This window comes from Cherax quadricarinatus, chromosome 46, assembly GCF_038502225.1.
Source record: "Cherax quadricarinatus isolate ZL_2023a chromosome 46, ASM3850222v1, whole genome shotgun sequence".
In the NCBI taxonomy this organism is placed as follows: Eukaryota; Metazoa; Arthropoda; class Malacostraca; order Decapoda; family Parastacidae; genus Cherax; species Cherax quadricarinatus.
Window position 1 is genome coordinate 613,898 of NC_091337.1, and position 24,376 is coordinate 638,273.

The 24,376-nt window shown below is 41.9% G+C and overlaps 1 protein-coding gene across 4 annotated transcripts; it reads left to right on the forward strand.

Moving 5' to 3' along the window:
• The first annotated feature begins 7,087 nt into the window (after positions 1-7,087).
• Positions 7,088-23,465, forward strand: LOC128696655 (uncharacterized). 4 transcript variants are annotated; one of them, XM_070094423.1, is made up of 2 exons: positions 7,088-7,159; positions 19,243-23,465. In XM_070094423.1, the coding sequence occupies exon 2, from the start codon at positions 19,243-19,245 to the stop codon at positions 22,915-22,917; it is 3,675 nt and encodes a 1,224-aa protein (XP_069950524.1). In that variant the 5' UTR covers positions 7,088-7,159; the 3' UTR covers positions 22,918-23,465. The 4 variants fall into 4 exon arrangements, with proteins under 4 accessions (XP_069950524.1, XP_069950523.1, XP_069950521.1 ...); XM_070094422.1 differs by lacking the exon at positions 7,088-7,159 and adding an exon at positions 12,745-13,152; XM_070094420.1 differs by lacking the exon at positions 7,088-7,159 and adding an exon at positions 12,745-13,142.
• Positions 23,466-24,376: the final 911 nt, after the last annotated feature.

Here is a 24,376-nt window from a genome sequence, read left to right on the forward strand (position 1 = left end):
TTTTACCCCTATCCACTCCCTAGCTCCTTTACTCGCCCTCCCTTTCCAAAATTCACTTGTTTTTCAGTACTTATCCACTCTTCCTTCCTTCCTTCTCGTCCATTACTTCATCTCTATGCCCCTACTCCTTTCTTCCTTACTGTTACCTTTTCCCTATCCAGTTCCTATTTCCTGTTCATTCTTCCCCCTCTCCTTCATTACTTACCTCCCAAAATCCCTCTCCCCTTCCTTTCCTCTTATAATTTCATATCCTATACTTTTCAACTCCTTCAGACCACTGAGTCCGGCAGAGGTTAAGCCAGCGACCGCTGCTGACACTGAGTCCGGCACAGGTTAAGCCAGCGACCGCTGCTGACACTGAGTCCGGCACAGGTTAAGCCAGCGACCGCTGCTGACACTGAGTCCGACACAGGTTAAGCCAGCGACCGCTGCTGACACTGAGTCCGGCACAGGTTAAGCCAGAGACCGCTGAACCTGGAACATTATAGTCCGCCATTGTTTTAGCAAAATTTAAATCTCTTAGGTGTCTAGGCTGATAATCCCGTAAGTGCCTTTGGTTTTTAAGAGATAATTTCCGAGTACGTCATACGACTGGCTACATCTTTCAACGCTGATAACTTGTTGATGGAAATTCTAAGCGGCTTTATACCCGGGAGCCCTAGACCTAGGATGTAAGATATTTAAATAAGTTTATTTAAGCACAGGTACACGTAAATACAGTTACACAAATTATCATGTATAGTAACATTTGTGTAAATTACCTAGGATAACCCCCCCCCCCCAAAAAAAAAAAAAAAACAGACAAAGTAAGTGACTTATTTCCATTTCCTCCCACATACACCGGTCCACAAGACATGTTCAGAATGCTTATCAATCCGCGAAAGGAAAGCATAGTTTACAGACATTTTATTTGGACACCCAGTTTTGTGTGTGATCCGGCTGACTGGATATGGTACTGCGTACCTGGACACTTTGGAAGTCGGGGTGTGCAGGGTGTGCAGGGTGTGCAGGGTGTGCAGGGTGTGCAGGGTGTGCAGGGTGTGCAGGGTGTGCAGGGTGTGCAGGTTTGTGCAAATATACCTTATCTAATGTACAACCCAAGCATAATATAAACTGTAAATATTTCCCCACGTAAATAATTTTTTTTTGCTAATATTTTCAAGTACATTATAATAGAAATATTGACAGAATATAAAAATTAGCTGATAATGTTAAATTATGAAGAAGAAGAGAGAATGAGAGAGATAGAGTATAAATATTCAGCCACTCAATTCCTTCACCATAGTCATATCATGTTCCACGTCTTCAATTTTAAAATCTGCTTCACCTTCAGCGTGCTTCTTCACTTGAATGAGGCCTGAGCTTGCTACCATCTGCAGCTCATGAGACTGCCATCCCCACGAGCCCCTTTGAGGCGGGGTAGATGGCAGACCAGAGGCCTAGCTTCTCCCTACGAGCCCCGTGAGGGCGGGGAATGTGGCTAGGCCTGGGGACACTTGGTCCCAAAGATGAGGAGGTACTTGTACCTCCTCCCATGGGAGACTTACGTCTCGAGACACTCCCCAGATAGGGAGCCAAGGTTAAGTCTCGAGACACTCCCCAGATAGGGAGCCAAGGCCGGGTCACCACTACTTGGAAAAGACCCGGGCCGGGAGAATACCGGCGAAAAAAAAAAAAAAAAAATCACTTGAATCATCATCGACACCATGCCTAACCCTTCTAGGGTAGGGTAGGTGCCTGAGCCGGAGCTTGCAGCTCACAAGACTGTCATTCCCATTAGCCCCCTTGGGGAGGGGATGGCAGACCAGAGAGGCCTAACTTGTGGCTAGGCCTGGGGACAGTTGGTCCCAAAGATGAGGAGGTCCTTGTGCTTCCTCCCATTGGAGACTTCGGTCTCAGACACTCCCTAAAGAGGGAGCCAAAGCCGGGCCACCACTTGGAAAAAGCCCGGGCCGGGAGAATACCGGCGAATCTTTAATAATAATAAAATAATTCACTTGAATCACTGAAAGTAAGACTCATGCACATGAGTGCGCACGACAAGTGTGTGAACTTTTCTTGGTGCTTCTAATGGTTGTGAGTACTGACTGATGCCTGCCCACGCAACACCTAAACACGCTCAGAATGAAAGCTCAGTACAATGTACTTAATTGCCTTACCTGGGAAAGTATGTACCCTGCTTATAAGAGACAATCGAGGAGCCACTTAGGCGACGCACTGAAATTTATCCAGTAGAAAACTAACATTCTAGCAAATTACAAGCGTTTAGTCCCACCTCAAACTGTTATGACGAACAGTTGCAATGATAACGCTCAGAACGATCTATATGCACCTCTGTCTAGCTTCAAAATTTGTATGTTAAGTGGTCATCGTCGATTAGATACTCAAGTAATTCTTGTCTAGTGGATAAGTCCTGTTAGTTTCAGCAATATATGATCTAATGAATATAGAATATCTTAATCTTTATAATTAAAATTAGGATTAAAGTCTTGTCTAACAGCTAATTACTCGAAAAAAAAACATCGTTAATACTCTCGTAGGTACGCTCTCTACAGGGCGTCAGTGATTACAGGGAACAAAAAAATGCTAATCACAATGAATGCTGACACGTTCCAGGCTAATTTACTAAGAATCCAGCAGACAGCAAAAATTTACTATAGTGGACAAAAGTGTTGAAATCTCCTGAGATTCTTTCCCAAGTCGTACAACGATGATATTACTAATTAAGGAGAGTAAAAGGCTGCGCTTTACACACATCTTTAACGGAGAATAAAAAGGCACAGTACCGTGATTGGAATACACAAATCACCCTCAGAGGAGAATGGAAATTCTGACGACGTTTTGGTCCAATTTGGACAATTAATTAGTTAATAAGTTTCAGTCTCCCATATGCGGGTGATCTGTGTATCTTCAATGGAATTCAAAATAGTTTTTCCTTCTAATATTGACATTATTCACATTTGTCTGATAAAGTTGCAGTCAAGACTGTGGTCTCGTCACGATATTCTCCAGTAAAATCAAACTTTTTACGGTGACCTCTACACACCATCGCAGCTGAAGATAAGAAAATGTATTATGTGTTCTGGGGATCATTGCCCCACACAACCCGATCCTTGACCAAGTTTCTTGGCTGAAAATTGGTCAGTCATACTGTTGGTGCTTGCTGCGCGCAGGTTAACAGAGGAACCATAGTCTAATTGACCAAGAGCAGTTTCAAGAAACTTATCAAATTCCCTGTTGAGGACAGGGCTTCGTTAGTAATATTTTTCATATTTAAAAGGTCTGGAGTTTACCTGGAGAGAGTTCCGGGGGTCAACGCCCCCGCGGCCCGGTCTGTGACCAGGCCTCCTGGTGGATCAGAGCCTGATCAACCAGGCTATTGCTGCTGGCTGCACGCAAACCAACGTACGAGCCACAGCCCGGCTGGTCAGGAACCGACTTTAGGTGCTTGTCCAGTGCCAGCTTGAAGACTGCCAGGGGTCTGTTGGTAATCCCCCTTATGTATGCTGGGAGGCAGTTGAACAGTCTCGGGCCCCTGACACTTATTGTATGGTCTCTTAACGTGCTAGTGACACCCCTGCTTTTCATTGGGGGGATGTTGCATCATCTGCCAAGTCTTTTGCTTTCGTAGTGATTTTCGTGTGCAAGCTCGGTACTAGTCCCTCTAGGATTTTCCAGGTGTATATAATCATGTATCTCTCCCGCCTGCGTTCCAGGGAATACAGGTTTAGGAACCTCAAGCGCTCCCAGTAATTGAGGTGTTTTATCTCCGTTATGCGCGCCGTGAAGGTTCTCTGTTCATTTTCTAGGTCAGCAATTTCACCTGCCTTGAAAGGTGCTGTTAGTGTGCAGCAATATTCCAGCCTAGATAGAACAAGTGACCTGAAGAGTGTCATCATGGGCTTGGCATCCCTAGTTTTGAAGGTTCTCATTATCCATCCTGTCATTTTTCTAGCAGATGCGATTGATACAATGTTATGGTCCTTGAAGGTGAGATCCTCCGACATGATCACCCCCAGGTCTTTGACGTTGGTGTTTCGCTCTATTTTGTGGCCAGAATTTGTTTTGTACTCTGATGAAGATTTAATTTCCTCGTGTTTACCATATCTGAGTAATTGAAATTTCTCATCTGTTGAAAAGCCTTGTACCCTTTATGCTTATTGAGATATTCTTTATTGTATCCAACGCTTTTATTGCGGTATTTTGTACTGTCGTTTATTCCATCCTCTCTCGCAAGAGTTAGTGCACTGTATAGAATGTATTTAATCCCTGTATCAATTGCCGGATGTAAATTATGCGCTCTAGGGAGATCAGGTTCAGAAATTTTGGGGTGAACTTTAGTACAATATTAAGATAATACACAGCCTGGTGGATCAAGTACGTTTATGTGTCAGCTTAATAAATCTCGTCAACTCCCTCAGAACTCATTCACAGAGCCAAATACATACAACTAATACATGACACACTATTTCCTCGCCATACATCACATCATCACCAGTCAGATTTTCGTCTACAGTTTCTAAGTAAATAAGTAAGTAAGTTTATTCAGGTATACACAAATACAGTTCTAAACGTCACAAGAATGTTGGAAAAAGCAATGAGAGTCAAGAAAACTAAAGATTTAACGTTGAAGGAGATTGCAAGGACCCAAAAAGAAGTATACACACCAGCAAACCATACCAGATATACACATCAGCGAACCATACCAGATATACACACCAGCGAACCATACCAGATATACACACCAGCGAACCATACCAGATATACACACCAGCGAACCATACCAGATATACACACCAGCGAACCATACCAGATATACACACCAGCGAACCATACCAGATATACACACCAGCGAACCATACCAGATATACACACCAGCGAACCATACCAGATATACACACCAGCGAACCATACCAGATATACGCACCAGTGAACCATACCAGATATACGCACTAGTGAACCATGCCAGATATACACACCAGTGAACCATACCAGATATACGCACTAGTGAACCATACCAGATATACGCACCAGTGAACCATACCAGATATACGCACCAGTGAACCATACCAGATATACGCACCAGTGAACCATACCAGATATACGCACTAGTGAACCATGCCAGATATACACACCAGCGAACCATACCAGATATACGCACTAGTGAACCATGCCAGATATACGCACTAGTGAACCATGCCCGATATACGCACCAGTGAACCATGCCCGATATACGCACCAGTGAACCATACCAGATATACTCACGACACATCGTACGCGTGTGTGGATGTACATAACTCGAGTAGAAAATACGAAAGTGATGAGTAATTTGTAACACCACAGCAATTTGTTTCATTGGCTGAGCTTAAAATTTCTCTTATTTTCTTTACGTGGAATAAAATCAACTAAACGTGTCGAACTCTTTTTCATAATTTGATACAAAATTAGTACAAAAAAAGCAAATGGAAATAGTTGAAATAACTGTTATTTTTTTCATTTCCTGCAGGGACATGTTTAAATTTATTTATATGTTAAGTTTAATCGTAAACAAGCTCTAAACCCCTTAGAATCTGGTCCCTGGCTCAGATGAACATTTTGGGGTAATGTAAAAATAACTTAAAGCTACTTAAAACTACTAGACTATGAATTGTTTAAGTATAGATTATCTGAATTATAAGACATTTTAATCATTTGCAACATCTGGGTATCTTTACTGTAGACGTTTCGCCATCCAGTGGCTTTATCAATACAAATTCCAGAACCAGGTGTTTCAGTAATATACTAAGTTTAACAACTACCTAGGTAAGGTTAGTAAGTAAATTTATTTAGGCACCGGTATATGTAAGTGCGATCGTCATACATAATGTAAATTACCTAGGATAACCCAAAAAAGTCAGACAAATGTTACTTTAGGTGCACTAAGTTCCGTTAGTTTACATTGTTTATGGAACATAAAAATAAGCCTAACCTAACCGTGTCCGTGGCTCGGTTAGCAACGCACTCGCCTCACATTGAGTGTTCATGGTTCAGTCCCCTGGTATGGGTTGAAACATTGAGAAAATTGAGATAATTTCTTCATCTATTATGTATCACATAGTCCATAAGCAAGTTTCATGAGTTTCTCTTACAGGCCTTTTCATTTTCTTCATATTAAAAGAAAACGTTTATTCTTTATGACTAACTATTCTTTTTTTTTGTTCAACACACTTCACTCAACATGACTCACGAAATCGTAATGACACGATTGCAAACAAATCATACCACGGACGGGGATAGAACCCGGAGTTTTGAGACTCTCTGATCGCGGGTTCTATCCCCGTCCGTGGTATGGTTTACTTCACTCAAATTCAAATTCAAATGTTCATTTCTCTGTATAGATTACAATGTGTGGTTTACACATTATAAAATATTTATAAAATAAAATACTTATTACAAAGAAGGCCACTCGTATGCCTAGGTATGCCTAGGAATTTCGGGCAGACTAATACTATTTCTTACTCTATATTGATACAGGTTATGAAACATACATTATCATGTATGATGTTAATGGAGTTAAAAGTCGCCTAAATGCAAATAAGTTTTATTTATCTTCTCACCTAATGGCAAATTTTCATTGTTTTATATTGACCAGTGACTACGGTAGCACGATAGAGGGAACATGTAACTTATACTACATATATACACTAACAGTTTTAATTCCTATTTAAGGGATTCAAAAATACTTTGTTAGTATACAGGTGTTAAGGTTATGTTCACGGAAAGATGTTCATCTCCCAGTGTTTATACTGAACACTGGTAATGAAAGTGAGTGACACTGGTAAGTAGCTGGAAAAGACAAGATACAAACACCGTGAGATATTTAATGGAAACATTTTGGTCCTGGAGCCTTGGTCGCTCCAAATGTACATATGAATAGGAAAACACGAACATAAAATGATCTGGAAGGCTTAATGAGTGGCAGTGAGGTTCAGGTTTGGTGGCGTCACCTGACGGCTGTATCTGGTGATGGGGGAAGCAGTGCTTGTTCTGTTATCGTGGAATATTGTAAGTTCCTGCCTTTCGTGTGACTGTGATATAGCACCCAGAGAGGCTTCCAGACATCAGCCACTGGTAATATCTGCTCAGCAGTGATCATCCCTGCAACCAGCCAACTCATCGGGTATCCCTCTCTTCCTGTAGACAACCATTACTCATGTCATCCCAGCTATGTGTATATTTGTGTTAGTTAGTGGACAGACTACCTATTCTCCAACGTATTTGTTTATGCAGTGACCATAAAGGTTTGTACAAAGCCCTGCGGTGGAAACTGGTGAGTAAAGAGCCACTTGCTAGTGAGTTCCTTGATGCATGTCAGGAGAATTGATAGGGAACAGTGTAGTAAAGAAAGCGAATGCCAGACTGAAGTTCCTGTATAGACAAGCACAGTGTCTACCTACTGAGGCTCGCAGGACCCTATGTCTAGCCCTTATACAATGCCATATGGATTACGCTTGCTCTTCATGGTACTCTGCCTTGACAAAAAAACTGAAAGATAGACTGCAAATCACCCAGAACAAAATCGTAAGATTCATCCTGGGGCTGGGACCAAGAGAACATGTAGGCCAGGATGAATTACGGCAGTTGGATATGCTGAATGTTGAAGACAGAGTAAAACAACTGAAGCTAAATCATGTTTATAAAATTGCTCACGAACAGTGTCCAGAATATCTTGCTGTCAATTTTGTCAAGGTTGGGAACCAAAGCAATCATAGTACTAGGGGGAGAGAGCACAACTTTGTAGTACCCACAGTCAGAGGCCAGGCTTCAAACACCTTTTATTGTACAGCAATAAAGGAATGGAACAGACTACCCACAAATGTCAAGGCCAGTCATAGCTTGAACCAGTTCAAGAAGACTGCCAAAAAGTGTCTGATGAATGAAGCAACAGAAAGGGAGGGGAATGATTTTCTATTTTTTAGCTAAAATACGTGTAAATTTTACCTTATCCCTAGTAATGACCCTCGTATTGTAGATAGTCGTAATGACCCTCGTGTAGTAGATAGTCTTTTTAGTATGATAATAAGATGTTATCTTCATTATAGAATAATAAGAAAATATTATAACCTTTATATTATAATAATAAGGTAAAAGGACCCCAATGGAAATAAGTCACTCTGTCTGACTTTTTTGGGTTATCCTAGGTTCTCTACACATATGCTGCTATGTATGATAATTCTATGTAACTGTATTGTGTATACCTGAATAAATTTACTTACTTACTTATGCAGGAGATAGCCACAATAGCCAGCTAGATGTTGCTCTTTCCCAGTGCACCTGACATATTGTTCTACACTGTCGCCAGGGAGGACCACACCTCTTGGTTGTTTATAACCTGAGTGTTGTATATGTAATATAACTGTCAGAATAATGATGAAAAAAACGAAACGTGGTAGTAGCTGTGTGAAGACATGGATCACCGTGTGTATTACAATAGTTTAATTTTGCCTCTTTATAATTGGTATAAAACCACACAACAGGTAAGGTAGCTAGTTATTGGCCAAAATTAGTTTGCCTTCCTGTTAGGCGTTAGGATGCATCACCAAGACCATAATTTGGTAAGGTATGTTCTTTATGCATCTGAAATGGTGTAAATAACGTATAATTATTAGGATAAATAGATCACTTAAGTCACCTAACCTTTTTCCTAATCATACAGTCCACTAAATTAACCAGGTTTACTGGCTTAAATTTTCATAATACATATTCAGGAACCATGTGTTCCTTACTCTAATGTTCGGAAGTGATTTGAGGAGCTGAGACGGTGGGCACCGAAGGAGGGATATCATTGCGATCCATTGTTCCTAAAGTCCCATTTGTCTCCGAGGTACATCAATATCAGTAAGTTATCATTTTTCTTGTTTCAAGAGTTCTCCCCAGTTATGTGGATAGAATGTTAATTCAGGATGGTGCTTGTGAAAATTCCCCAACATGATTTCTCACAGTATTGAGGATGGAGTTCACCCTTCGTCTACAGTTGTACATGACGAAAACAGGAAAACAGTCGAAAGATTGCAGAGGAGCATAATGAGTCCAGGGATTGCTTGGGTTTTAAATATTCTTTCGATTTAGCACGTTATAAGGTTAATGAACGATTAAGCATGTTAGATTACCTGCACGTGGATTATATAGTGCATGTAAGTAGACTTAAGCAAGATATACAGTGTGTGTGTGTGTGTGTGTCTGCACATATTTGTGGTTGCAGGGATCGAGTCACAGTTCTTGGCCCCGCTTCTTCGCTGGTCGCTACTAGGTCTACTCCCTGTTATGTATAGATCCTGCCTCCACTACATCACTCTCCAGATTGTTCCACTCCCTGACATCTCTAATGCCGAAGAAATACTTCCTGGAGTTTACCTGGAGAGAGTTCCGGGGGTCAACGCCCCCGCGGCCCGGTCTGTGACCAGGCCTCCTGGTGGATCAGAGCCTGATCAACCAGGCTGCTGCTGCTGGCTGCACGCAAACCAACGTACGAGCCACAGCCCGGCTGGTCAGGAACCGACTTTAGGTGCTTGTCCAGTGCCAGCTTAAAGACTGCCAGGGGTCTGTTGGTAATCCCCCTTATGTATGCTGGGAGGCAGTTGAACAGTCTCGGGCCCCTGACACTTTTCAACTTTCAGTTATGGCCCCTTGTTCCTGTGTCCCATCTCTGAAACATTCCGTCCTTGTCCACCTTGTCTCAAGTCCTCTCAGTATTTTATACGTCGTTATCATGTCCCCTCATCCCTCCTTTCCTTCAGTGTCCTTGTAGGACATACCCCTTAGCTCCGGGATTACTCTTGTTGCAAACCTTTGCACTTTCTCTAATTTCTTGACATGCTTGACCAGGTGAGGGCTCTATACCGGTGCCGCATACTCCAGTATGGGCTTGACGTACACGGTGTACAATGTCGTGAATGACTCCCTACTTAGCAATTAGCGTTATTTTCATAGCAAAGGCGCTGTTTTAATCAACTCCTACCTTGAGAGTATGTGTACTGTATAACTCAACATTTTTGTGATGCATTTTGTGCGAAGGAATCTGCACAAAATGGGCTCTACCTCCTCTATTTATATTTTTGTTATGTCTGAAGAAGATCCTGACGGGATTGTGAACGACAATTAATAATCAAGGATAACCCAAGAACCTTAGATCCTTCTATAAACTGGGGCTCACGTTAAAAATGGTGCATTTTTTTACATTCGCGTGACGAACGTCCAAGTCTTTGATAAAGGCGGTCTTGAATGTCATGGGTCAGAGCCAGTACCTTGTCTCTCTCTCCAACATCTCTACTTTCTCCTTCTTCTTCTTATAATAATAATAATAATAATAATAATAATTATTATTATTATTATTATTATTATTATTATTATTATAATAATAATAATAATATTATTATTATTATTATTATTATTATTATTATTATTATTATTATTATTATTATTATTATTATTATTATTATTATTATTATTATATTCGTGAAGAGCCTAAACCTGTTAAGGGTCATGTTGCGCCTGAGAAATAAGAGGTAACCAGGGTTGATATAAGAAAGGAGAAAGTACCTTTAATTCCTAAAATCAAGAGGCCTTCGCTAGCATTACGGCACCCCGCCCCTCCAATCCCTTGAAGGGGTTGACTGAATTTCTAAAGCATTCTAACTTGCCCAACAAGTGTCAGGGAACTCGGAAACTTTCAACACAGAGACTGATAAAGTTCCTGAATATCATGGGTTGGATCGTCCTGTATCTCTTCCCTTTCTTCAGTGTTTCCTCTACCATACTCCACACGTCAGCTTCGTCTATCACACCTCTCAGGCCCCAGTTATACCTATCAAGATCACTCCTCGTCTTCCTGACACCAAGGAAAGGATCGAGGAAGAACTCTAGTACCGTAGCTGGAAGGGCGACCAGTTCCAGCGGCCACGCACGCTACTGCCTGTAATAATAGTAATAAAAACTCCAGCTTTCCTGGAGCGAAACTTTTGCAGCTCCCGTTGTTACTCAACCTAAGTAAAATGTTTAACGATATCCTCACTGCAGGCCCCAAGTGGAAGGTATATAGATACCTGTAATCCTCTCATAAAGGACCCCAATGGAAATAAGTCACTCTGACTTTTTTGGGTTATCCTAGGTTCTCTACACATATGCTGCTATGTATGATAATTCTATGTAACTGTATTGTGTATACCTGAATAAATTTACTTACTTACTTACTTACTTATGGTCTTTTTGTCTCAGTGAGCACTGTGTTTGTTTACCTGGAGTTTACCTGGAGAGAGTTCCGGGGGTCAACGCCCCCGCGGCCCGGTCTGTGACCAGACCTCCACAAAGTAAAAGTATAAAATTATTAAGATAAGCGTCATCTTCAAGCGGTTATTGTAACAGAATTCTACTTCACTCTACTGTCATGACTAGATTTAAAAAGTAGAAAAAAAAACATATTCTACTGGTACGAATCTTGAATAACAAGTGGCTACGTTCACAGCAAGACCAGCAAATGGCCTCATACTATATAGCTTAGCCACCCACTCGTTGCACGAGTCATTTTCATGTATACTCAGTGATGCATAAATGAAGATCCTGGACACAAAGCTGTTTTTTTTTATATACACACCTTAGGATTTCCTGAGGCCTGGTGAAGATTGTGGGTTGTGTTTGTCCAAGGCGCTAATGTCTGTACCACCCCGTTGTTGTTCCTAGCTTATTCGCCATAAAATGACCCCGTAGTGGTGCTGGCACTTCGGCCGGGATGCAGCAAAATGTAGTGTCTAAGGTGATGTGAAAGTGAGGTACTCGCTGGTCTGTGGAGGTCCAAGGCAGCAGCGACCTCTGGTTCATGATCTGAGTGCATTGCCCAAGGGAATGAGGAAACTACTCTAACGTTACTCACTGTCTCACACCTGATCCTCTGTATCCTCGTCCACCACCCTCAAATTCCATCACCACACTCGCTACCCATACCCACAATCCTCACACTCCGTTATCACACTTGTCACCAACACCTACCACCCTCACGCTTCCATCACCACACTCGCCACCCATACCCTCTATCCTCACGCTCTATCACACCCACCACCCTCAACCTCACACTCCTCCATCATTACACCCTTACTACTGCTACTACACTCATCCGCTGCCCTATTTTTCTGTCTTTTCCCACTCTCATTAGCGACTCTTCAACAGAGCAAGGCGGGCGTATGGATGGTAGAAAAAGAAATGACAATAAAAAGATTTATTGGGTAACGTCAACCAACGAAACCCAATGCTGTGTCCTAGGGTGTAGTAGTAACTCACAAGCGTATCCATAAACGTGTTTGTATTACTTCACACAGGTATTAGCTATAATATACGAGGTGTAGCTGGGAGAGTGGAGCGATCGCAGGACGGAGGCTCGATCCTCAACCATTCCTGGCGCTGAATGACCCACGCCAGTTTAGCGCTACATATAAATATAATAAACATTTGGTGATATGAATCGTACGGGATGATAAATTTAAGCGCATTATCCGAATACTACCAACAAACTGCTCACCCAGCGTTGTGAAATCGATAATGGTGTTTAATTTAATGATTAGTCAGCAGTTGCTCTACCCTGGCCCACCATAGAGCAAACTGTATCAGAGAATTTTTCCTCATTAATGCAATATCTGCAATACCTCCATGATGCGAGGCAATGTACACATCTATTCAATAGGGTCAATAATAATTTTTGTACACGAAGGTTTTCCACTGCCTCAGAATGTATAAACATACTAGATAGAAACAGTGCGACTGAACGGAAATAGAAGGGACAAACATAAATTAATAGTATAAATATGCCACAGAGACAGCGTGATAGTGAAGATAATGAAAGTGCAAGGTAGCCAGGCGGCAGGAGACTCAGCCATCGTTTAGTGTAAAAACTTCCATGAAAGAACACACGAGATGATCTATGGAGACCAAAGAGCTGAAGCACAATCCACGCGAACACAAATTAGATGAGTAACGAAGAGGAAGAGGCAAGATCTGTACACCGTTGTAAAAGCAGATACGACAGGGCCCATGAGGCTAGGAGGAAATGAACCCAGTAACGACCAGTGAAGAGGCAGGGTGAGGAGCTGCAACCCGACCTCTGCAACCACAAATAGGTGAGTACAGGTAAGTCCGCACCATTTGTGACTGGAAAGAGCAAGCAGAGCAAGAGGGTGTGGGGTGGAAGGAGGCATGTTAGTGGGAGTGGTGGAAGTAACGGTGTAGAAGTGTCACCTTCCTCCAGTTCAGGCTTTCCCACTGTGTCCTCTATCTGTGGCTCATTTTCGGCACTTTAAAAAACGACATAAACATTTTAGTATTTAATGGAGAGTATGATGATACAATAATCAGAGGTAAAAGTATGGACATCAACCAAATGAACAGCAACTCGAGGATTTAGGTAGGACGTTATGGCCAGTCACTGAGCCAAGTTAAAAAAAATGGGTCAAAACCTAGTACATCCGCTACCCTATTCTACATGAGTTAATGGGAGCAGCTGCATTGTGCGACTACCCTATTTTATATATACAAGACAGAGAACACACACACATGTTCCCAATATGAAATGTGCTGCTACCTTGTTTTTTATGAGTTACATGGTAGGAACACACGTAGTGTGTGGCTATTATGTTGTTCACAAAAGTTGTATGATTATAATATATGGTGGGAACATCCGTAGTGAGCGGCCACCTTATTCTGTATGAGAGTTACATAGTGGAAGCATGAGCTAGACATGTTTTGTTGACATATTTCATCACAAAGGTTGGTTTTCATGAATTATGTAACGAAATTTCTCAGACTGAACTGAGAGACTTCAGTAGGGCGATGAGTGTATCTTTACGTCTTCCACTATGAGATCAGTAGCGACAGCTGAGCTGGAGTTACTATTATATAGGCATTACCGTCTTACAAAATGGCCTATTACACGGAAAATTTATATATGAGAATGTCATCACTTTGGAAAGTAGGGGGAATTGAATGATAGCTATCATTCAACTTCCCCTGTGGTTATTTTTGTGTGTACATATAAGGCTTGACATTACTTTGTGCTTACGAAGTTAATGTCTTGAATGTTGGATGTGTGTGTGTGTGTGCGCGCGCGCGTGTAGCCTAGAAGTACAATAAACATAATCTTAACATCATAAATAACAGACAAAATAGGTTATGGTATAGCTCACTATATTTGTCTATCAACACCACTGACTTACGTTTCTGACATCTTGTTTTACTGTATCGTCATGAGAACTACAGTATGTAGATATCATTAACACAATATTTAAATCCTTACAGTAAGTCTGGAGTTTTTTTTACCCATTTTGTATTTACAAGAGATCATTTACCATCACATAGGAGGGTGCATTATATTCACAATAAATAGTGATTACGTTATAGGCATGCAAAAGTAACAGATGATGACTGAACTACAGATATACCCAGAAAACTCGATGGAAAGAAATGTTTCCAAGAGGGTTCCTGTTAGCCTGGTGTAGCTGCTTCAGTTGTAGCTTAGTGTTAGAGATTCCCAGGAGACTAAGAACAACTTATGGTTTACCGCTACACTGTGACCTAGAGACTATTACAGTATGTGTGTAGGTTACGTTTGTACCACCACTACACCATGACACCCGTCTATGGTGCCATAGTAGCCTACACATACCTGAGTTTTGTAGTAGTTTATTAAAAATATAAATTCTGGATATTCGAGAGAGAGTTGCAGCTTTAGTGTGTTTATGCAATATCACATTGCACAACTAAATCAAAGGAACACAACTAGCAAGAAAGGTAGTGTCTCTTCTGTGCCTGTTAGCAATTTTTGTTTTGTTTTGTCTTGGAGTGAACGGCCATGTTATGATCTCAGTGAGTAACTTCTTCAGTCTGTGACGAGACGTGCTGAGGTGAGGAGCTCACCTGGCATGAGTGAAGCTAACCTGACGTTGAGTGAAATTCCCCTTGACATGAGAGACTCCCCTGACATGAGCAAGGACACTCCATACTCAGCATGACGCTTTTATTGAGAGTGGTAAAGTGCGCTGGAATTTTTTTTTTTATATGTACAGTTTGTGCTCGATATTTCTCCGTTATGCTGTTCAGAGTCTCACTAAATTGAAGTTTGTAACCTAGCGACCTCTCCAAAGAGGTTCCTTGACGCCGGTGAGGTATTCTTAAAACAAGGAATTATGCCAGACCCGCTTTCTTGGAACGATCCTGATTGTCTCCCACTCCTCATGGCGCCGTATGGCCCCTCCGAGTTTAGCACTCCTTTATGAAAGTAATAAAATAATAATGTAGTTTAGCGGGTATTGTGGAAAATTGCATTTATCTGAATGTAACTAATTATGTACATAACAGTAAATGATAACAAAGATAATTATTATTTATCAATGTTACATAGACAAGTAGGAATTTGGGACACCTAGGTCGCAAAAAATGTCCCCCTTCGATACCTACCACTGTCATATCCACAAGTTGCTCTGGACCTATTTTTTTTTTATTCGCCGGTATTCTCCCGGCCCGGGTCTTTTCCAAGTAGTGGTGACCCGGCCTTGGCTCCCTATCTGGGGAGTGTCTCGAGACTTAAGTCTCCCATGGGAGGAGGGACAAGTACCTCCTCATCTTTGGGACCAAGTGTCCCCAGGCCTAGCCACATTCCCCGCCCTCACGGGGCTCGTAGGGAGAAGCTAGGCCTCTGGTCTGCCATCTACCCCGCCTCGAAGGGGCTCGTGGGGATGGCAGCCTTATGAGCTGCAGATGGTAGCAAGCTCAGGCCTTACTGGACCTATTAATTAAATGAAATATACATACACCAGGAATACTGGTAAATATATAAATTTGTGGACTATATTAAAAATAATGAATGGTTATATATATATACACAATTACATAACAGAAGGAAAATATATCTTAATATCACTCGCCAATTTGACTGGAGATTAATGTGTATCATACTCAGAAAACCTCACTCTAACTAAATGTATGAAAATAATGCTGGCCAGAATTATACACAAATCTAGAGAGCTTATCTGAGGCTCCTGGAAAGGTGTCCAGTCGCCTGATATCTCAAGTTATGCAGGAATGCATATCCACCAATTTCGCCTCCTATTTGAGAGGTGTCAGCACAATTTTAACCTCTAGAGCACGAAAAATTCTTCCCCATTCACCAACGTTTCTAATACAAATTCAAAAACCAAGATGGCCATTCTCGTCTGCGCAGACGCAGGCTTTCCGTTTTCTATGACAAATATTATTAAATACAGTATGGCCATCTATTTACATATAAATACTGAATTTCTGGAAAATATGTACAGTATTTTCCACAGGTATAATGTAACTACGTATATGCAGTCAATATCAAAATTCAATTTTTTCAGTTTTTCTTGCTCTAGATTTGGACTCCACAAACTTAATTTCATGAGTACAAGAGCGATATATTAATTTTCAAAATCGGATACATCTAATAGCCAACGCCTTGTGATTATCTGGATTTTCTTTTATTCAAGTTAATGAAGTTTATTTTGAGTAATTAAATCAATATGACTTGTGTAAATTTGCGCGAGTGATTAATTAATAGCCATAAATTTATTGAAGACTAGTGTCGTGACCTTCAATGGTAATTTCCAGATTGTTATTTTCATATAAATACAAAAATAAACAAACCCCCAATGGAAACTATGTCGCATTTCATTGGGTTATCTTAGGTCAGGTTCCATATAATTTACCAGATAAAACCGTAGAAAAAAGTTTCCAAGTAGGGATGATACCGGAAAAACTTACTGGCCAAGAGTACCGTAATATTATTGTAGGGAAATTATCAAGAGGAATGTTGAGTTCTTACGTGAAAATTATTGCTGAGTATCCCCTCAAGGAAGGTTCCTTGATGTTGGTGAGGGGCTCTTGATTTAGGGAATTGGATCTGTGCTCCAGTTCCCCGAATTAAGCCTGAATGCCTTTCACATCCTCCCCCCAGGCGCTGTATAATCCTCCGGGTTTAGCGCTTCCCCTTGATTATAATAATAATATTGCTGAGTATGCAGCACCAGTGTAGAAGTCTCACCAGTATGCAGCACCAGTGTAGAAGTCTCACCAGTATGCAGCACCAGTGTAGAAGTCTCACCTTCAGTATGCAGCACCAGTGTAGAAGTCTCACCAGTATGCAGCACCAGTGTAGAAGCCTCACCTTCAGTATGCAGCACCAGTGTAGAAGCCTCACCTTCAGTATGCAGCACCAGTGTAGAAGCCTCACCTTCAGTATGCAGCACCAGTGTAGAAGCCTCACCTTCAGTATGCAGCACCAGTGTAGAAGCCTCACCTTCAGTATGCAGCACCAGTGTAGAAGCCTCACCTTCAGTAAGCAGCACCAGTGTAGAAGCCTCACCTTCAGTATGCAGCACCAGTGTAGAAGTCTCACCTTCAGTATGCAGCACCAGTGTAGAAGCCTCACCTTCAGTATGCAGCACCAGTGTAGAAGCCTCACCTTCAGTATGCAGCACCAGTGTAGAAGCCTCACCTTCAGTAAGCGGCACCAGTGTAGAAGCCTCACCTTCAGTATGCAGCACCAGTGTAGAAGTCTCACCTTCAGTATGCAGCACCAGTGTAGAAGCCTCACCTTCAGTATGCAGCACCAGTGTAGAAGCCTCACCTTCAGTATGCAGCACCAGGAGTGTAGAAGCCTCACCTTCAGTATGCAGCACCAGTGTAGAAGCCTCACCTTCAGTATGCAGCACCAGGAGTGGAGAAGCCTCACCTTCAGTATGCAGCACCAGGAGTGGAGAAGCCTCACCTTCAGTATGCAGCACCTGTGTAGAAGCCTCACCTTCAGTATGCAGCACCAGGAGTGTGGAAGCCTCAACTAGTCAACCTGAAACCTACTCTTCGTTTATAACTGTGATGGTCAGAAAGGTGTGAAACACTGAGCTCCAAGAGGAGCTCCTTGGATGGACCATTATTATTTATTCCTTAAGCGTTGTACTACCCCTACGGGTTTATCATTTCTCCGTGAATATTCCAATAAGTAATAATAATGTGAACTTGCGTCATAAAATTTCATGTGCCTGTAATCAGTTGGTGTATTCACTAAGTTGTGTCTGCGGGAGTTGCCCCTCAACTCGGACCTGTCTTTTCAGGATTACTGTCTGCCCCTTTTTACACTCTTAATATCCACTCTTGTGCTGAGAGAAAAGGTGACATATACAGTTATAATTTTTGCCACTGCGAAAGAAAAAAAGTTTTTCTTCTCATTGTCAACCTCGAATGGTTACAACAAGCCACAATTACTCAAGCAATATGGCTTATTTCCTTCTGTTTAGCGCTTCCTTTTGGTTATAATAATTATTTCCTTCTGAGATCCTGAGATGCTCTACCCTCCAGGATGTTACCTGCAGCAGTTCACTTCCTCCCAGGTATTTATTTACAGCTACATGGCCAGAGGCAGCATATTCTAGGAGACTTTCCCTATCCGTCTCTCCCGGGGATTGGCCCCTGAGTGTTTTAGTTGTTGGGAAATTATGAAATGTTAAAAATACTCGCCAAACTGTCTGATGGATGTTACTGCAAGCCTGAGATCGATGGGTGATCCATGCGGGTTTAGCGCTTTTTAATATAATACATATTACCGGAAGCGAGTAATTGTACACTTCATGTCAGAACGTTTGTTGCTATATTACTAACGTTATTAGTTTTGCTATTATCATTATTATTATCAGGAAGAACCAGACCCTAAGGGTCATACCGTTCAAGGAGAATGGGAGGAAATCTAGATTATTCCCAGGAAGGGAAAAGCACGTTCATTTTATTGGATCAAGAGCCCCTCACCGACATCAGGGCAACTTGAGAGGTTTTTGCTGCTATAATACTTGCACCAGTAATATTACGGCTATGTACTACTAACAATGATATTAATACTTTATTGTCCATGAGTGTCATAAACAGGTTTCGTAAGCTATAATCAATCGAGTATTTACTGTTTAGTGTGTGGAAGAGGATACAGTTACTCCGTAACAGTCAACGAGATGACTGGAGCAGTTTTAATTGACAGCAATTTTGTATCTACGAGACCGTTGAACATCGAACAGTATCATTACTTTCAATTATATCTAACCGTTTTAATTGCCTTAAAAATTACTATATGTTTGGGGTTACTCAAATATTTTGTTACCAGATGTGTGATGTGTGTGTGTGTGTGTGTGGTTTTCATAGCATTCATCTTAAATGTATTTCCAGATGTGTGTGGTTGTTTGTGTGTGGCGGCCACTTCAAAGTAAGGGTAACGCTGGGCCGGGAACTCCGCTGCACCAAGTGGCTGGATCACCTTCACTACTACTGTTGCTGCCACTATCTACACCCAGTCATGGCTACCTTCCTCGCAAAGTCAGTTTGGTAAATGTAAGTGACCCTTCGGAAGGCTCCGATGACGTGACTGCTGCTGAAGGAGAGCGTACGACAGTACTTGCTGGTGAAGCTGTAGATGATGGAGCAGAGACTTATGAGGTTAACAGTGAAACTATACCATATAATTATAGAAATGCTTACACCGATGATATAAGCAGTGAGAGTGACAGTAAGATCCAGCAAATCACTTACTCAAATAGAGATGACGGAAAGAGAAACAAAATTAGCCAGAGTAAGGAAAGTCCAGGCAACACCCATGGTGTCCTCGTCGACCACAGCGTTGGAAGCAACACACGGGACGTTTTGTCCATGGTTCAGAGCTTGATTGAAGATCTCACACGCAAACAGAGAGGTGACCATCCTGACTACATTGTGTTAAACTCTCCCGACCCGACCGTTACCCAGCAGCTGGCGGCATCCCTCACCCGCCACTATGGCTCACATTCCGTCATTCAGGACACCGGAACCATTCAGAGCATCATCGGCAGCCATCCACACATCTGGAACACTCTGAACAGTTCCTCCGAAACGATGAACCACCTACCTGTGTTCCCGAACGAATTCACGTGGAATGAAGCGTTCAAAGGTGAGCTGAAGGATCCAGAAGTAGATTATATGAGGCAAAAATTGGCTGCCGTGGCTCACGTTTCTGTTTCCAGCGGCAAGCTGATCAACGATACACTGCAAAATTCTCATATGAGCATCATAGCTACTAACTCTGATGCCAACATCATACCCGCTACATCTGCCTCTGTAACTGACAGTCTTTCTAAGAATACAAGTAAACAAAATATAATGAAAACAAATGAGAGACTATACTCGAGTTTATCACAAGAAATTCAGAACCAGTTCATCTCCGATGGCTCTATGTTGACTCCAGAACAAACTACTTCTCTGGAAATTATATATAGTAACGGACATTTAGGATCTCATGAAATCCATAGACAATTGGATGAAAATGTGTACAAACCCTGGCATTTAGTAGAAACAAGTCCTGAAGTACCTGCAGCTCAACTAGACATGAATGATAGCTACAAGCCATCTGGTATTTACATTAATAATATATTTTATCCTGAAGCAACTTTCCGAGAGAAGGCACAAAATAAATTGGTAGATACTACCGTGATTCCCATCGATGATGCAGTGTTTCACTCACTTGGGACAGAGACATCCTATAGCAGCACTAAACCTAGTCTTGTCACTTGGATTAATCATACCAAGTCTTCCAGTTCTACGGAAGCATTTACCACCGTAATTACCAATAATTCCCCTAGCAGTGTGTTTCCCATAAGTGAATTTCCAAAGGCTGATAAAATCCTCAATGATAATTCTGCCTTTCGTTCTGAAGAAGCCGTCCGGTATGCCATCAACAAAGCGTCTACATTCGAGAACGAAGTGAGTGCTTCTGGGTATGAGGATTATTACGAGGAAATAGACGGAGAACTGATCCTGAGCCCCACTAAGTTTATGAGAAAAGGAGAGTCGATGGCTTCTTTGGAGTACGGCATTTACGAAGATTACTATCTTATGAATGATAATGAAAACTTTAAAAAATACGATGAACTTAACACAGTGTTTTCCGAAAATAAATATAATGTCACAGATGCCAAATTCCAAGGGGATCACGGTGTAGATGATACTGACACTAATTCTGGAATTCATCCATTGCACCCTAACTCTGGTAATGAACTTGCCTGGCCTTACGCGCTCCCTCCCAGCTTTCTTATGGAAAGTCAAATGAGTATACCACTCCAGACTGGAGTTGGCGAAATGATTCCGAAAGACTCTCAAATTCTAGAGGAGCTGTGGAAGATGAACCATGAACACTCGTCCAGAATGACGTTGCTAGAGAAACAAGACAGGATTCCAGCTGTGTACAACAATGGCGAGAACCCCGTCACCCGCGTCCCTAGTCTTGAGGGTCCTCCTTCAGACATGCTAATGGATAACGAACAGTTGAAGGCACCGGACCTGAAGACGCTAGTTGGAGGATTTAATAGTCTGGAAAGCCCAATTGCTCCTCATATGGGCGAGTACTACACGGATAAGGGTTCAAAGCTGCCAAACCTTACAACTCGGAATGTCTCCATAAAAAATAGTGAAAACTTGACTTTACAAGACGGCATCCTAAAGAGTAGTGCCGGCAATGAGTTAGAAGCCCCAGTTCGTCTCCATTTTAGTGGCGGTAACTATCGAAAGAAGGATTTGAATGTTCGCAGTCGTTCAACACAGCAGATACTACTTCCTACTGAGGCACCACATCCTAATTCAGAGCACCAAGAAAATAATCTCTTATTAAACCGGACACAACTGACTCAGGATCAAGAAGAAATCACATCACGTCTTCCAGTAGAGATTAAACCAGATGTGTCATTAGTGATGGCGGTGCAGGCTCCTGTACTGTCCACCACCACCGTTCGTCCCTACCATTACCAGCACCTTAATCCAATGCCTTTACCGTTTCCACCTAGCTTATTCCACCTGTTTCCCGGCCACCCGCACCTGTCTCCAGTATCACACGTGGAGCCAGACGGCATCAGCAATCAACACAATGTTCACGCCTCCCTCCTGTCTGACCGCCCTACCATTGCGCATGGTCATAGTATACATAGTTCACATAATCATGGTTCCAAAAGCAGCTACACATTGCAACCCACTGATAACAATTTCGCCTATCATGTAAATACCATATCTGCTGATACCTACCATGGTCATCATGGAAGCAACAACAGTCAGGAAAACAGCCTTCCTGTTACTGTTAGTGACTATGTACCATCGAAGGGTTTTCCCATAATCGAGGAAACATCTGACGGGGTTACCACTAGCATTCCTGAGGCGGCACATGCCTCCAGCAATGTCGAAAATGCACTTCAACTTGGAATCCCCGCTCACACCACCCTGCTTTCCTCACAACCACCTTTAAACCATTCCATCGGAGAGTTCAACTCTTTAGCAGTGGCTGACATTGTTGAGACAAGCATCAGACACATTAACAAACTTGACAGCGTTAAACATACAAATTCTTCACAGGCGGATAGAAACCAAGATTCGCTACAACTGGATCAGGACTCTCATGTGAGTCATAGCGATCCATTTGGCGGTGACTTTGTGAACTATAGGCCACCACAGCAGAGCAACATGCAAATGGAAGCTCCAATCTTCAAGGTGACTCCGCCGGAAGTCAACAGGACCACTTCCACTCCAACACAAGAGGAGCCCAACCCCCTCAGTGATCCTGGTGAAACTCCAGATGATACACCAGTCACTAGCACTCAACAGACGATAGATCGCGAGGGTATAAGCTCTCTTTTGCAATCTTTGTTTTCGTCGTCGATGTTGCTGCTTCTGGGTATCTTACTAACCACCAGTGTGGCGTACATTGCCAAGGTCATGGATGAGCAAGCTGCACAGCAGCGCCTTCAGCAGGCTCAGCAACGTCATCGGCAGGCGCAGTTGGCGGCAGCGTTCGGCAATCAGCATTTTTTTCGTAGAAAGGCTGCGAACTAGGATCGTGGTGGGAGCATGAGTGCGCGTGTTACATGAGGTGTTTTGGAGGTGGGAATATAATGACTTTTTAAGTCATGTTGGAATGTGGTTAGATGCTTCATCACTGGATGTCTATAGAAAGGAATGGAACAAAATGCCAACACGATGGATAAAAACACAGGTACAGTATAATGCGGTCCTTTATTAGCAAAGTTTCGACTACACGTTAGGCTTTACCAAATCAGATTTATTTGTGAAACGTTTTCAGTAAAGAATCGCATTATATTGCAAATGTGTCTATCCACTAGATGTCTGTGCCCTTCTTAAATGGCAGCTAGTGAGCATTTGATGGTTAATGTGTTTTTCCTTTGGCCAGAAACAGCTGAAACTGCCGAAAATGTAATGCAAAGGAAATATTTCTTTATCAAGTTGTGGGAGCATCAAACAATGAACATTTCCACGAATATTTTTGAACTAGTAATAGTATGGAATCATAGTTCAAAAACGCTTATATGTGACTGTTATTAGTGCTGTTACATGCAGTGTATATGGGCATTAATAAATATCTTACTGCATCAAAGGTTTTCATTTTTATCCTTGGAGTAATTTAACAGGAATTACGAAGAAAAAAGTAACATATTACTGAGGATGGGGCACCACGAGTGGAACACTAGATGGAATCCTAATGAGCTATTCCTCATATTTTGGAATCATTAAGCTGTATAGCCCTTGTGGCTTAGCGCTTCTTTTTTATAATAATAATAATAATTGGAATCATTAAAAACACACACTGATGACTAGATTTGCCAGGTGCTGTTGGAGTGCATTACAGTATTTGTAGCCCCAACGTGAAGGAAAGGCATCTTCCTAAATGTGAGACAGAACAGTCTTACATCACGTGCAGACCCATAATACTAAATGCCAACTACGCTCCATGTTCAGTATAATGGAGTTCAAGAAGTGAAACAAAAGATCTACATTACCGATGTACATTACCGGACAGATCATGAATGAATCATAGCAACTATGATCTAGGAGACTCAACAGTGCCACCATGCATGGACAATGTGTCAAGTTTCATATCATAATGAACCAAATTATTGATGGGTTGGATCTCATTTCTCATTTGGATTTGGAAGCAGAAGGGCCACCTGCCAGAAATAAACTAGAAAAAAATAAAAATTCTTGGGTGATAATTAAATATTTGTACTAGTCAAAGGTCAAGTCATATTATACCAAGGAAATGTCCCTACCGGCCATAAACTAGATAAAAAATATTTATGCTAGTTCTCCGATGGTGGACACATCAGCACCAGCTGTCTGTAGTACTGCACGTTGAGCAGTAGACTTAAATGATTGTAAGACAATACTGAACTGTGACATGCTGTACTATGATGCAATAACCCGAGAGAAAACCTGGCTAGGGAAAATACAGCTCCGAGTAAGAATGAATATATGCCGAAGTCTGAGGTAGTGGCAG

Excerpts from the sequence above, each read along its gene's own strand:
- LOC128696655 (XM_053787981.2), top strand. The coding sequence starts at position 15,026 with ATGACGCTTTTATTGAGAGTG. Across the intron at positions 15,047-19,242 it reads TGACGCTTTTATTGAGAGTG|ATGTGTGTGGTTGTTTGTGT; the intron begins GTAAAGTGCGCT and ends ATGTATTTCCAG.